Source organism: Atractosteus spatula, chromosome 6 (assembly GCF_055471065.1).
Source record: "Atractosteus spatula isolate fAtrSpa1 chromosome 6, fAtrSpa1.hap1, whole genome shotgun sequence".
NCBI lineage: Eukaryota > Metazoa > Chordata > Actinopteri > Semionotiformes > Lepisosteidae > Atractosteus > Atractosteus spatula.
Window position 1 is genome coordinate 51,460,141 of NC_142711.1, and position 14,235 is coordinate 51,474,375.

A 14,235-nucleotide genomic window follows, 5' to 3' on the forward strand; every position below is an offset into this window, starting at 1 on the left:
AAATTGGAAAAAAAAAACAATAGTTAATTTTAAAGTACCCACAAACTGTCCATGGCATTTCTATCTGCATAGTTTTCTATTTTCTATCTTTAGTTTGTCACCAGAGAAACATTCAGAACACCAAGGACTTCATTTTGAAGTGATTTTGTTTAGGCTTTGAGAGTTATATCAGAATTTTTGCTTCTGTGATTTCAGTTTTGTCTCGTGACAGCTTTCCTCTTCAGAGTCAATATTAAACACTGCAAAACTAAGAACCAATATTCACAGCTACAGCCAATTGCTGAAGGTTTTTCAAACTTTTAGTTACAAAAACTTCTGTGACATTAAGTAATAAAGCAGATCTTTAGGCAGCAAACTTTTATTTTATCTAATACAGGATCCATAAAAGCGTGACCAAGTTGTAATACATTTGCATAAAAGAAATCAAAATTTGCTAAAAAATAAACAACAGGTGTTTCAGGAAACAGTGTGTGAAGTAAAAGAAGACAAGCATGTGAGGCAGTAGGTACACTAATATTGTTATTGGCAAATATTACTTTCTGTACACCATATTTACGCAGTATACTTTAATGTGTCTTCCACTACTACAGTGTTTTTTTACAATTATATGAAGGCATGTGATTTTTTTAAAACACTATTATACAAAAGCAGTGAAAAAAACAACAACCTATATCTATAAATTCAATTTTCCAAGAGAAGTTCCAAAGAAATTATACGTTATAAAAAAGCATTTAAACATTTGGTAAAATACTGTCAAACAGCAGAGATGAATGCTTGAACTGAGCAAAATAAACAATTATTAAAAATGCTCGGCCCTTGACAATGAAACAATGTAACTATTTTGCAAATACTGCGGATCACAAATAAAAATCAATCTGGTGTTGTTGGTTCTGAACTTGAGAAGGCATGCAACAAATACTGTATGTGGTGGTGCTTCACCTACTACACTAATTATTTTAGCTATCAATTTTGAGTTAAGCAATTCTACATATGCATAACCAGATGAAGAGCTTTACAGTGGTGGATAATGTAAGGTCATTTTTCAAATGATGTCTACCATTTACTTCATCATAAATTACAAATATGATAAATCAAGTTTTATTAACCAAGTGAATAACTTTGCATTGATAAACTTCCATCTTTTAAAGACAATGCAGCATTTTAGTTTCTAAACCAGGAATTCCATAACAGTTTCAATTATAAACAAAAGGTTTCCATAAGAGTGATTATAATAAAGTATAGTCTATGATTGGCTGTTACGGAATTACTTTTACTTTGAGGTTCACTGGTCCATATAGACTATAATGGAGATTAATATGCTACATTTAGTGGGACACACTACAGCAATGAAGTGACATAGGATCTGCATTGTGTATCTGCTATTTGAGTAAACTATCATTTTACAATGTGAACCTCCATATCTGACAGCTTTTTGAGAAAGGTAAACAAATTGCTAAAAATGTACTGTATACTGTATACATATATTTCAAGACCTAAGTCATGTCATAAACTAGTGAAAGTCCCTGCTTCAGATACTGGGGGCAATTGCTCTTGTTGGAAACTCTGTATCTTTAAGAAAAGGTGTTTTAATGTCTCTCAGAATAAATTCATATTAACAACACTTGAAGTAAAGAATCTGACCCTTTTGCCAATGCAATAGTTAAAACATTTCAAAGGAAAATTGGTTTGCCCTTTCTGCTTAATTTTAAAATAACAAGTAAAACTATTTTTAAAAAGAAACATTTATTTAGTTCCTTTCAATGCATATCCAATTCTTTATTCATAAAATACAAAATCATGAGCTGCTAAAAATGCCTGAAGCTAATCGCTATGAAAATACCAAACCAATTTCTATTAGCACCAAAGAAAGTAAATGTCATATGACTGCCAGGTAACAGTTTGGTGAAGGCGGCTACACAGACAATAAAGCTTCACAACAAAGTAAAATTTACAATATATAATGCATCAAAGAAACCAGGAATCATTCTTAGACAAAAAAGGCAAAGGAGATCAATCAATACAAGTCTAAAGCAAGACCAACACATTTTTTTTAACCTGAGTTTTCAGGGCAAAAGAAAGTGGTCAGCTTAGATGGCAAACAATATAAAACATTAGCATGTCCGCTATCATTATTACTGGGAAGCAAGGGTCTTAATTACAAAATGTTACAAAAACTGGACATTGGTACAGTGGAATTACATATTATTGCCATATGAGTCCATTTTAGATCTTAATGGCAGTAGTTCACTCATAAGAATATTGCATAATGCCAGTAGCCAAATGGGAAGGTGGTTGTGAAATTGAGGATATCTCTCAGTTCTTGGGGTAAGAAAACATTTAACAATAGAGGCCATGCTAACCAAAAAAGCACAAGCAGATAATACAACCCCATCAAGAAATCTTCCAATGGGAAAGTGATTAATTTTTCAATATGAAAAGGACCCCACATGCACAGCAAATATAGATACTGTATATAGGTACCTTTCAAACAAAACTTCATAAAAATATTACACCACCATCTTGAAAATAAAAACCTGATAAAAAAAGCATTCCATTACTTGACAACTACGACGTCTGCACAATACTGTATATACATCGGGGGTACAACTGCTCTGAGTTTCTCAAACTGGAAAAAAATAGTTTCGAAAAAAATCCTGGAACTAAATCTGCGATGATCTCAGATCAAGGACAGAATATTTGGATTTGCAGAAAAGATGTTGTCATTCTGTTCTTAATTGTTTCTGACAGTTACTCATATGCCATAATCTTCCATCCCTACTTTGCTAACACACCTAAAGAAAAACAGACTCTCCTAATTCACCCGACACATTGGAAATCTAATCTGTCCACAGTAGTCATTTACAGACATAACATTATGACTGCATTTTAAATCAAATTATCTGAAGCCACAGGGTTATGCTGGTGTTTGCTGGCACTCTTTGCATGTATGTAAAGACAACGCAACAAAAGAGCTTTTGCGCCAGTGCAAAGCAAAAACCTCATAAGATGTTATCTGTGAATGCTACCGCAAGATAATGAATTGTGTTGCTTTAAGCATACAAGAACCATCAAAGAACTTTATCTCCATGTATTATACTGAATAATGACATTATAAATAATTGTATGTAGAATGTCTTGAAAAGCAAAAACACTTGACCCATCAAATCCATTAAGCACCCTTAATGTACAAGAAATGTCACAGGTCTTTAAACATCTGTGCACCGTGACCACTAAATATACCGACAATCCACAAATTATTTATAATGCTGCAGTATGTATTTATGTACTCTTTTAGAAATTGAAGAAAAAGAGACTACAGATATATTGGGCCAAAATACAAAACAGGGCACCGAGAACTTGACAGAACACTGACATCTGGGATTCATTCAGGTTTGATTTTTAAACACAAACCGGGGTAGACAAGTATATAAGTCAAAATTCTATTGGTATCGGTAAAATCATTATTTTTCCTTTCCTTCCGCCTGAATTACAGTAGTTACATACCTCCTGAAATCTCTTGATGAAGTAATGCTTTACCCTCAATTCAATGCAAATTCATAGTACAGCACCAGTGACACACAAGTCCACAAAATACCCAATATAAGATTATGTAAAAGTCTGTACAATGACTGTACTGAAAGTAAATGAAAAATATTCAATGTAATAGCCTCAAATATGTTATATTTAAGATTCACACTAAAAAACCTAGATGACGTTTTTCATATAGCTTCAGCCGCACTAACAGACACTAATTCAAGCCAAGTCCACATTTAGAAGACTTAAGAGCCTAAAAACACTAGGACCAGGATTTCTGTGCAAAGTTTACACACAGCCAGAGTGTGCGTTGAAAGCATGAGAAAAGAAAATGTCAGACAAGGAGGTGGGTATGTGAAATATTCAATGCAAAGATTTTCATTTTGATCCACAGCATGAGGAGGCCCTACTACTTTAATTATTGTTCAATAACTTAAGTTGACCTCGGTTTACCTGGCTACAGTCTTCTTAATAAAAAAAAGGCTAAGAGACTTACATTACATTACAATATATGGGATTTAAAACCGAACAATCACACACGTTTATATACATTCCATGCAGACTGTGCACACTGCAGCGAAAACACAACATATACACTAGACTTTCTCCCTGGAGAAAGTTTCACATTGATGCCGAGATCAGCACGAGGACTTTTCATGAGTAGGAAGGAGTTCGTGACTTAATGCACAGCTATCAGATTTATTTTTCCTGCAACAGCGCAGGGATGTTGATGTTCCATCCAATTGCCTGGCGATCAAACCCACAGGTGAAGAGATTGCATGTTGGATTGTCCTCACTCCAGGCTGTGCAGCACACCATGCGTCGATGCCCCTTTAAGTAAAACAACAGACAATTCAGTAGTGTCTGTGCCACGCGTAGCTGAAAAATAACAATACATAACTCCAAACAAAAACACCTCTTCTGCTACAGCATCGGTATATTCCCCACACATGCTAGAAAATGTTTTTTTTTTCCCCACAGAAACTCAAGGATGAGTAATGAGTAAGGCCGTTCAGGATAATACACCAAAACCAACATTTCAGTTTTAACAACACATAAAAACAATTAAATTCAAAAGAACAGAGGTATTGATTTAGGGCAGAAAATACTAGTGAATATGTTTTTTCCACAAAGCCTTACAGATGTCTAAAATGGACTTTTCAATCAAGCAGTTAAGGCCAAAACTTTAAGAAATGGCTGGACAAAGGTTTAGATTCATTTAACCGCTACGCAACCAAATGATTACAATGGCCCAAATGACCTACTCTCCTTTACAACCTTACTTATATAATTTGGTTTCCCCCAGATGCCCCACAACCCTATGCTGAAAAAGACCTGTGTATATTAATTTCTAAATTCAGTTGCTCTTGATTTCTATTTGTTAAAAACCCAACTGGTATCCCTTCAAAATTTATTAGAGAATCACTATGGTAGGGTACAGCATCCTTGTTCCTCAATTAAGTTCTTCAGAGCTCAGCTGGATCAAAATCCAGAAGAGCCTGTGGCTGTCCAGTACCAGATGTGTGCGCCCCTAGTGTATGTGTAAACATTGAACTATAAGAGGATGAATTGCCTGTGTTTGTCACTTTTCAAGTTTTTCTGCCTGTACCTGCATTCCCATGGGTTGTCTTACCTGTCTGTTACTGCGTGGGAGGCGTGCTAACCGAACTCCTGCAATGTCGAACAAGCGGACTTGCCGATTATCATGTGGAAGAGCAATGATTCTTTGGTTTACAGACACGCTAATCCTAGAAAAAAAAAGACATAGATGCATTGACTGAAATCTTTATAAAAAAACTGCATTAGTTTTTAAAAAAGTTAATGCCAGGGTACTTTGCTTTTGAGAAAATACAAGACTTTCAGTTAATTACTACTTAGGGCATCAGATTTAAGCAGTAAATATTGTTTATAAGCTACAGTTAATTTACACAGTAGCAGACCTTGTATGAAGGTTTTGTACAGCACTTTCTTGATGACTGATTACAAAATGTATGATTTCTTCAAATCTAATTTACTATTACAGAAATCTTACAGAAGGCTATAAAAGCTAAATGTAGTAATACCTCAAATGTATGTGACCACCAATACATAACTAACCAATGGTATATTATTCTAGACCAATGATGATGACTGGAATTTTATAATGAGGCACAGCATGTAAATAAAAATATTTTAGTTATCTTACTAGACCAATCATATCCTTTACCTGTTAACTGCTGAGTCAGTTCTGATAGTAGCTATTGGAGATCTCATGTTCTTCAAGTCCCAGACCTTTACAGTTCGATCATCACTTCCAGAAACGACATTGTCCCCTACTGTGAACACTGCAGATGTGACAGTACTGCAACACACCAGAAAACAAGAGCACAGGTCAATTTCCAAAGGCTAGGCAAAGCTATACATCCCAATGCTCCTTCCTTAACTCACACTGAACACCTTCTGGAATATATAAAAAAAATTAACACCACCCATTCTCCTCCATAGGGAAATCCTGTCCTCATATGAAATTCTCGGAATCCTCCATTTTGTCTATACATTAAATTTATCACATTTTCCTGCTTCCTAGAAGTTCTCTTAACGAAATGCTTAAACCTTGCCGCAAATCCTGTCTTGTGATAACAGCCATATGAAACTCTTTTTGAAAGAAAAATGTATTGAACCCAGTCTCGGTAGCCTTTCAAATACTTTTCTATTATGTGGTGGCCGACAGAATAAACTGAAGTGCGGCTAAATTATTAGTATTCTGCGTGAGCATCTGCAAAATAATTCGTATTTCATATTTTTTGTGTTTTTTTTCCTGCCATGTGACGTGATGTGTCCCTTATACTCACTACGAAACATTTTTTTTTTATTTAAACAGAAAAAATCTGCTAATTATGAAATGGACTACTCCATTTTATTTTATAAGTCAGTAGTTGAGTACATTGTCATTAATCCCTCAAGCAGGTTACAGGAAAAGATGATGACTAAACCTAGACATTAACAATTTGCGCATTTCAGTCCAACAGTTTATCAACCATTGTATGTGTATATGATTGCATACTTTCTAAAGCTGCTGAATATTGCTTAGACAACCTGTACATTTTGACAGCACACAGATGTGATTAGTGTACAACCACATACTTCTACAATATTTAAAATGCTTATGGTTAACAATGCCCAAAGAGCAATGAATGGATCCAGTAAAAAGCACTAATTGGCTTTTAATGTGGGGTGTGTCACTGTAAAACAAACACCACTAAAACACAGAATGCTAAACATGATGTACAATGCCAAACAATGAAACAAAGATCGGTCACAAACTCCTTTTTATGTCCTTTAATAGGAAAGGCCTATCAAAAGTCAGAATAATAATGTAATATTTAAAAACAGAAGATCAGAAGAAAAAACAGAAGATCGTAAGAAATGGCCAGCTCTAAAGATGCATAGTAACTCTGTAACATAAGGAACAATGGACACTATTGATTTGAGCTAATTTATCCGATTGAGGAAATGTGTTGTTGTCATCACCTGTAGCAAGTTTAAACCACTTTTTAACAAACATTAATGTCATAATGATCCCTTAGCGTTAAACCCACAAAGATAAAAAAACCTCTTCCAGGAAAAGTACTATATGAGCTGCCATTCAGTGCCAGTCTATAATTTATTCCGCTGATGTGAAATATTTTAAGAAGCAGCAGGACGAACGCTACACCATCGGTGCCTCAGCTTTAAACAGAAGACTGGGATAATGTCATATGAATACGAGAGAGGGCCTGAAAGTCACCACCCTTCAGGGTCAGGGCTCGTGTGAAGTGCAGTCCTCAGCTCATTTCTCTGAAAAGTGATATAGAGTACTTGCAGATCGCTGAGGTCATGCACATTAATTTAATGGAGTTTAATATTTCTAATTTATAATGTCAGTCGTTCCTGTCACTTTTCTGTGCTACTAAAAAAGAATTTGATTTCATGTTCTGTTCTGGCTGCTGATTAAGATTAGCGCCATCCCAGCCAGAGGGGCCCCGCTCACGCTAGCCCTCTTAATTTAAATTGACATTATATTAAGGTTTAATTAGGGCTAAACTCTAACGCATTAACGATGCAGGCATGCTTACTGTACTTAATATTACTGCGAGGCTCACTTGCACAGATTTCAAACTAATGCACGCCACGAAAAGCATTTTTTTGACATTGTAGGTCGTCACTAGGGAACAGAAGGAAAGTTAATAGATTAAAAGCTTGATTAAAATCCTATTATAACTTAGAAGATATTTTTAAATGTACTATTCCCCGGAGCCTGCTGACAAGCAAGGTCAAGACTCATTAGGCGAAGGGAAGAAGGTCACAGAACTGAAATAAAATGAGATCATAAGTGCGACACCATAATACCATAAGCTGACAGGTGCTTCCCACTTATTCCACTTGTCAAAACTGTTTGCTGTAATTGTGTTATATTTTATACATTTCACTACGTAGCAAGGCAGACTAGGGGTGATTGCTCTTCATATGCCAATTTAGGCAGTTCTGCTTCTAAAAGCCAGACATCATAACAGCATCATGTTTGACTGAGGGATAATGGGATGTATGGTGATTCTTTAAAATAAATTAAATGCTACAGATTTGTCCTGGTAAACTGTCAATTTAAAAACAATAATGGCAATTTCTGATATCTGAAACCTGAAACCTGAAGCAGCAGAGTAATGATAAATGCTTTTAATGGAGTTCTGTAATCACATAGATGTTGTAACATATCATTTTCTATGCACTATATACAGTTTTATGCAAACATTTGGGCACCACTGGCCAAATTACATGTTTTGTTGATTTTCTAAGTGAAAAGAACTTAACACAACCTCTGCAGCAAACAAACTTAAACTTGACATGTTTCTGCAAATATTAACGCAGTTATTTATTTGCTGAATTTCACAGATTGAAAAAAATTAAACAGTTAATGTGGCATGTGCAAAATTTTCCAGTTGATCCACCAGTGTTATTTTTTGTAAGGTCTCAGAACTTAATTGACTCTTTAGGCCTTAATCTAAGTCAGATGATGACAATTCCAGAGTTTCAAAAATTATCTAACTCTTCAAACCTCTCAGGCTGTTGTGCTTACTCTCAACAGCCATGGGCTCCTCTAAGCAGCTGACTGAGGATCAGAAAATAAAGATAATCGACTCTTACAAAGCAGGGAAAGGCTATAAAAAGATATCTAAATGCTTCCTGCTTGCAGTTTCCACTGTCCGAAATGTCATTAAGAAATGGAAGTTAAGGGGAACTGCTGAAGTCAAGACAAGATCTGGAAAACTAAGAAAAATCTCAGATAGAACTGCTCATAGACTGGTCAGGAATGCAAAGCAAAACCCCCATATCACTGCAAAGGACCTGCAGGAAGGTTTAGGTGGCACAGGAGTAGTGGTGCACAAACATGATCTGCATGGAAGAGTCATCAGAAGGAAACCTTACCTGCAATCTCATCACAAAAGTCAACATCTGAAGTATGCAATACAACACTTAGATAAGTGCAGAGGCGTTTTGGAACCAAGTGCTGTGGTCTGATGAAGTAAAAATTGAACTCTTTGGCTATAATCACCAAAGGTACATTTGGAGAAAAAAGAGGAGAAGCATTTGAAGAAAAGAACACCATGCCAACTGTTAAAGCTTGGGGGTGGATCTATTATGCTTTGGGGCTGTGTGGCAGCCAGTGGTACAGGAAATATTGTGCAGGTAGAGGGAAGAATAAATACTAACAAATCCTGGAAGCTAATGTCCTACAGTCAGTGAAGAAACTGAAGCTGAAAAGGGGTTAGATATTACAACAAGACAATGATCCAAAACATACCTCAAAATCAACCATGAACTACTTCAAGAAACGAAATATTAAGGTTTTGGAATGGCCTTCACAGTCCCCAGACTTGAATATTATTGAAAATCTGTGGGTAGATCTCAAATATGCAGTGCATGCAAGATGACCTAAGAATATTTCTGAACTAGAAGCGTTCTGCAAGGAAGAGTGGGGAAAAATTCCTAAAGCAAGAATAGCAAAAACTGTTAGGTGGCTACAAGAAACGTTTGGAGGTTGTGATTTCTGCCAAAGCAGGTGTTACAAAGTACTGACTGATAGGGTGCCCAAACTTTTGCACATGCAACATTTACGGTTTTATTTTTTTCAATCTGTATAATTCAGCAAATAAATAGTAACTGTGCATTACAATGTTCAGAAATGTGTCAAGTTTCAATTTGCTTGCTGCAGAGGTTGTGTTAACTTCTTTTCACGAAGAATATCAACAAAACATGTAATTTGGCCAGGCGTGCCCAAACATTTGCATACAACCGTTTGCGTGTATTCAGATGTGTTCCCATTACCAAGAACATGACATGCAACATATTGAGCTGAAAAAAAAAAACTTGAAATACAATGATATAAACCATTGTAGAAACCACGAAATTCGAGCCTGAAGTGTTCGTTTGTCCAGCCAAGCTTTATTGTATGCATACAAGGAACCACAATAAGCACCATAATAGTTATAGTACCTATCGTAGCTCAAAGTGGATATGGTACTACAGAACTAAATATACGTCCCCCCCCCTCCTCCTCCCTCCTGTCTTTGATGTAACCAAGGAAATAGAAACTTTCCTTTGTCATCAGGAGGAGTTTAGTGTAAACATTTACCATTTGGGTAAACATTCACCATTTGGGGGTAAGTACAGGGGGGGAAGGCCTCTGTGATCGAGCAGGCGTGATGGTTACAGAGCCTCTGTGATCAAGCAGGTGTGATGGTTACAGTTCAGCATGTAAAAGCCGTTAGCAGGCTCCATCACCATTTAGTATTATTAAGCAAAAACTTGGAATTCGTGATATTATGATGGTCATGATAAAAGGCAGACTTGGTTTTCTGCAGACAGCTTATTTTAAATTCTGTTTAACTTAAATACATCTTTCAACATTAACAAATTACATTTTAAGATGCAAACTACATATTCAAACAATTGTATCTACTACAACAGAAAAAAACATTGATCATTGTAATTTACTGCATATATAAACAAAGCAAATCATTTAGTATAAAACTTATTATTGTGCATATTGAATATGACTGCATACAGTATTTGCAATTCATGTATTATTGCTTTGCACAATATTGTAAAATCAAACTAGATATATACTTTGCTGTAAACTTATATTTAAAAAACAGAATTGTAGAATTATATATTAATAGAAACGCTACTGAAGTATGTGTGATGTTTATAAAAGTAGCATTGTACTGTTACTCCACCACCAAATATTTAACAATTGATGTCTGAGGTTGTTTTAAGTGGAACTTAACTTAAACTTAACATAACTTAAGAATGCTTGTATATTAATCTTTGTCAAATGAAGCTGTCATAAAATTCACTATTGTTTAGAAATCCATGCAAAGCCTACAGTGACTGGAGTTCTTCAGACAATAATTATATACAATATTATATTGTACAAAATAAGCTTCCCCCTTATTTTCAAGACAAAAGCATTAGCCAGAAGCTGTTTTGTAAACCTATCTTCACCCTGTTGCTTCAGCAAGGCTTCTCCAATCTGTAACCTGACATATGTTGTTACTTAAATCTCTAACATAGGATTAGATAACCTGCATGCCCAGTATTTGACAGGCTGTACAAGGCACGATTGGCTTTGATAATGAACAATCATAATGGTGACTCCATAGCAGAGGTATGCAACACTGACTGTTTTAGTATGGCCTGTAAGCATTTTCATATTGGATCATAAAAAATGTCATGCCTTTAAGAAACAAATGCACTGCTGGTTACAAACAAATACTTAATGACATATGGTTCTTGTCCTTCATAAAATGTGTTGTAAGGCCCTCTAGTGTTAAAAATAAGGACAAACTCTTCACCAGTTTGTACCTCAGTACTGTGTGTTTTCCAACATGTCACCACCAAGTGCCAGTGTTCTCTATTGCAGAGCCAAGCTAGTGAAAGCGCTATACTTGGGAGAACGTATTCATAAGATACTTCTTTCAAATGTTACAACTTTAACACGAAATAAAACACGAGCAAAGTGACCAGATATACCTGAAAGGATTTTCCTCTAGCAAACACTTGGGCCGAATGAATATCCTGAATTGTTTACAAGATGAGCCTCAGTAAACAGAGGAAAAACTGATCTTGAATACCTTTTTTTGTTAAACCCAGTGTCCTTATGTACCTAGGTTCCTGCTGCAGGGGCAAAATATTGTAATATACACTACAATTATGACACAAAATGTCTGGAATTCCAGCAAGGAACTACCAGAACAATAAGCAAAAAAAAGATAGTTTGTCAAACATAGCTGCTGTGTCAGCCAAGTGTTTATAAATAGAAAACTGAAGAAACAGAAGCTGGTATGATAGCAAATTTCAAAATGTTAAATCACCTTGTTCTTTCTCCAATATGGAATTTGTACAGATTCGGTCTAAAGAGAAACTGATACAAAGAAAAGAAAGTCTCAAGAACACCTGTTTTTCCACAGTGATTATGCAGTAACATGTAGAAAATACCAAAGAGAACTCAGAAATAAGTTACTTCAATGAGACTGTTTCAGTAAAATGCCCAACTGTACAGACATAGGTCACTGTGGACAAAAAAAAAAATATATTCATTTGTGGACTCACAGAAATAAACAAAATACTCAACAAAGTCACATCTCCGACAGAACCTTTGGCACTGACACTTTCAAGGTTTTTAAGAAAGTGGTTGAAGAGTACGATGGACAGTGATAAGAAATGCTAGCACTCCCACTGACATGGGAGTTGACGAGATAAAACACCTTCACTAGGTGTTTAAAGATGCCCCATGGGGCTGCACTAGTGAAGCAGATCCAGTGCATATGGAGTTTGTTTTATCAACCTTAAACTTCATCTGTGTACAAACCTCTGAGTTTAAACTGTTTTGGAAAATACCAGTGCCATGAAATATATTTTTGCATTACGGATTCAAATAAAATCTTTTCTTCAGGAAAGGGAGGGGATAATACAAACATGGAACACTCTAATTGCATTACAGATCCTGCTTTTCTGTGACACACTACATTTTAGCACGTTGTACCTGAAATTACAGGGAAATCAGCATTTTAAGTTACAAAACTGTTGGAGGCAGTGAGTTCTTCTGCAATTTAAATTAATGCAAACCAACTTAAGAAAGAACAGCCAACACACTTTGCAACAAAATGCCTTCCTTTATGCTAAGATGAAGAACTTTCCATCAGGCACATATTGTGAAAGACTTGTTAGCAGATTCGGGCAGTTTAGGAAGAAACGATCCTCATTTAAACTTTCTGCCGAAAGCTTTTTGGTTAATGTAAAAAAATGGACCTGACCATTTCCAGTTTGGAATCATTGAACTACAGCGTTCCACATCACAAACAACACTCAACAGCTGCAAACTTTAAAATGTATCTTCCTGTTTGGAAGCTCTTAAATGTGTGAATAGGTACTTTGCCTTGTGAAGCTGAACAGTTCACACCTGAGAGCAAGACTTACTAAAAATAACCGGCATGCAGTGTTTAGAGTACATATCAGTTCACCGGAGCCGTTTTTCTTCAGCTTGTGCCTGAAAAGCACTGCAACATATTCCATTGATCTTTGACCGTACAGAATCCCACAGTGAACATGAATATTAACAATGTTTTGTTCATAGTGATAAGCAATTAACAGTTCAAGACAGAGACATTAAATAAACATGTTTTTCAGCAACATTTTACATATGACATTTTAAGGAAATTTCCATACATTGAAGAATGTAAACTTATTTGACTCCAGCTGTATGCATTTCTCAGAAATTTTGTCAAAAGCCATTTGTTCTTATCCTGCACTGGCTTTACCTCTTCTGTGTAAAGCTCATGCACAGTTGCACTGAATAAACTACAAATGTACTCACAGTATATGGGTCTATGAAGGTCCTAATAGATGCAACATTTAAAAAATAGCATTTTTATTTACAAGGAATTAATTTTATATCAAGTGAAGAGAAAATAAAATGGCTCGTTTTTACAAAAACAAACAAATAACCTTTCATCGTCATTACAACGAGGTCTACCAATTAACTAGCAAAAGTGAAGAAACATCCTTCATGTACTGTAGCTCCTTAAAAACTCTGGAATTTTACAGAACTCCATTGAGAAAAAGCAGTGCCCAGTTGTTGTTTTTTTTAACACAACTCTTGAAACGACTATTAGATCTATTTTGCTCATTTTTCCAACAGAAACATAAAGGTACAAATGAGAGCAGATCATTTAGTCCATCTCGCCCATTTTATGATCAGCAGCTTATTCACCAGGGAATCTCATCCAGCTGTTTTATGAAAGAAAGTAGGATGGCTGCTTTGAAAACGAGCCCAATACCCACTGCTTAAAAAGAAATGCTAACCATTTTTGGTTTAAAATGCATTTCCAACAGCTTCAACTTGTGTCCCACTGTTTTTCACTCAAGCAAGACGCTGGATCGCTGGAAAGGTTCGTCACAAAGAAGTGTTATAATAGCAAGACACCTAGCAAAGGATCCCAGGGGGTAGTGTGGTGCAACACTGCTATTCCCAAGGAAGGCTTCACTGTTTATTCTGAAGAAGTCCATTAAGTTGACTTTGTCAATGGCCTTGAGGATTCTGAATAAAGGTCTCTCTGATCGGGACTGAAAAGATTCAGTTCCTTCAGCTTGTCAGCTTTACAGTGTTCCTTAAGCCCTAAAATG

The 14,235-nt window shown here is 35.8% G+C and overlaps 1 protein-coding gene across 5 annotated transcripts in view; it reads right to left on the reverse strand.

The window, feature by feature from the left end:
* Window positions 1–342: 342 nt before the first annotated feature.
* The window catches only part of wdr37 (WD repeat domain 37), a 49,004-nt gene continuing 35,111 nt past the window's right edge, over window positions 343–14,235 (reverse strand). For all 5 annotated transcript variants that reach the window (XM_088918524.1, XM_088918525.1, XM_088918523.1 and 2 more), the window contains 3 exons: window positions 5,741–5,875; window positions 5,168–5,282; window positions 343–4,365 (listed from right to left, as the gene is read on the reverse strand). In XM_088918524.1, coding sequence (XP_088774650.1) covers window positions 4,234–4,365; window positions 5,168–5,282; window positions 5,741–5,875 — 382 coding nt within the window. In that variant the 3' untranslated portion in view covers window positions 343–4,233. The remainder of the gene's footprint in view (window positions 4,366–5,167; window positions 5,283–5,740; window positions 5,876–14,235) is intronic.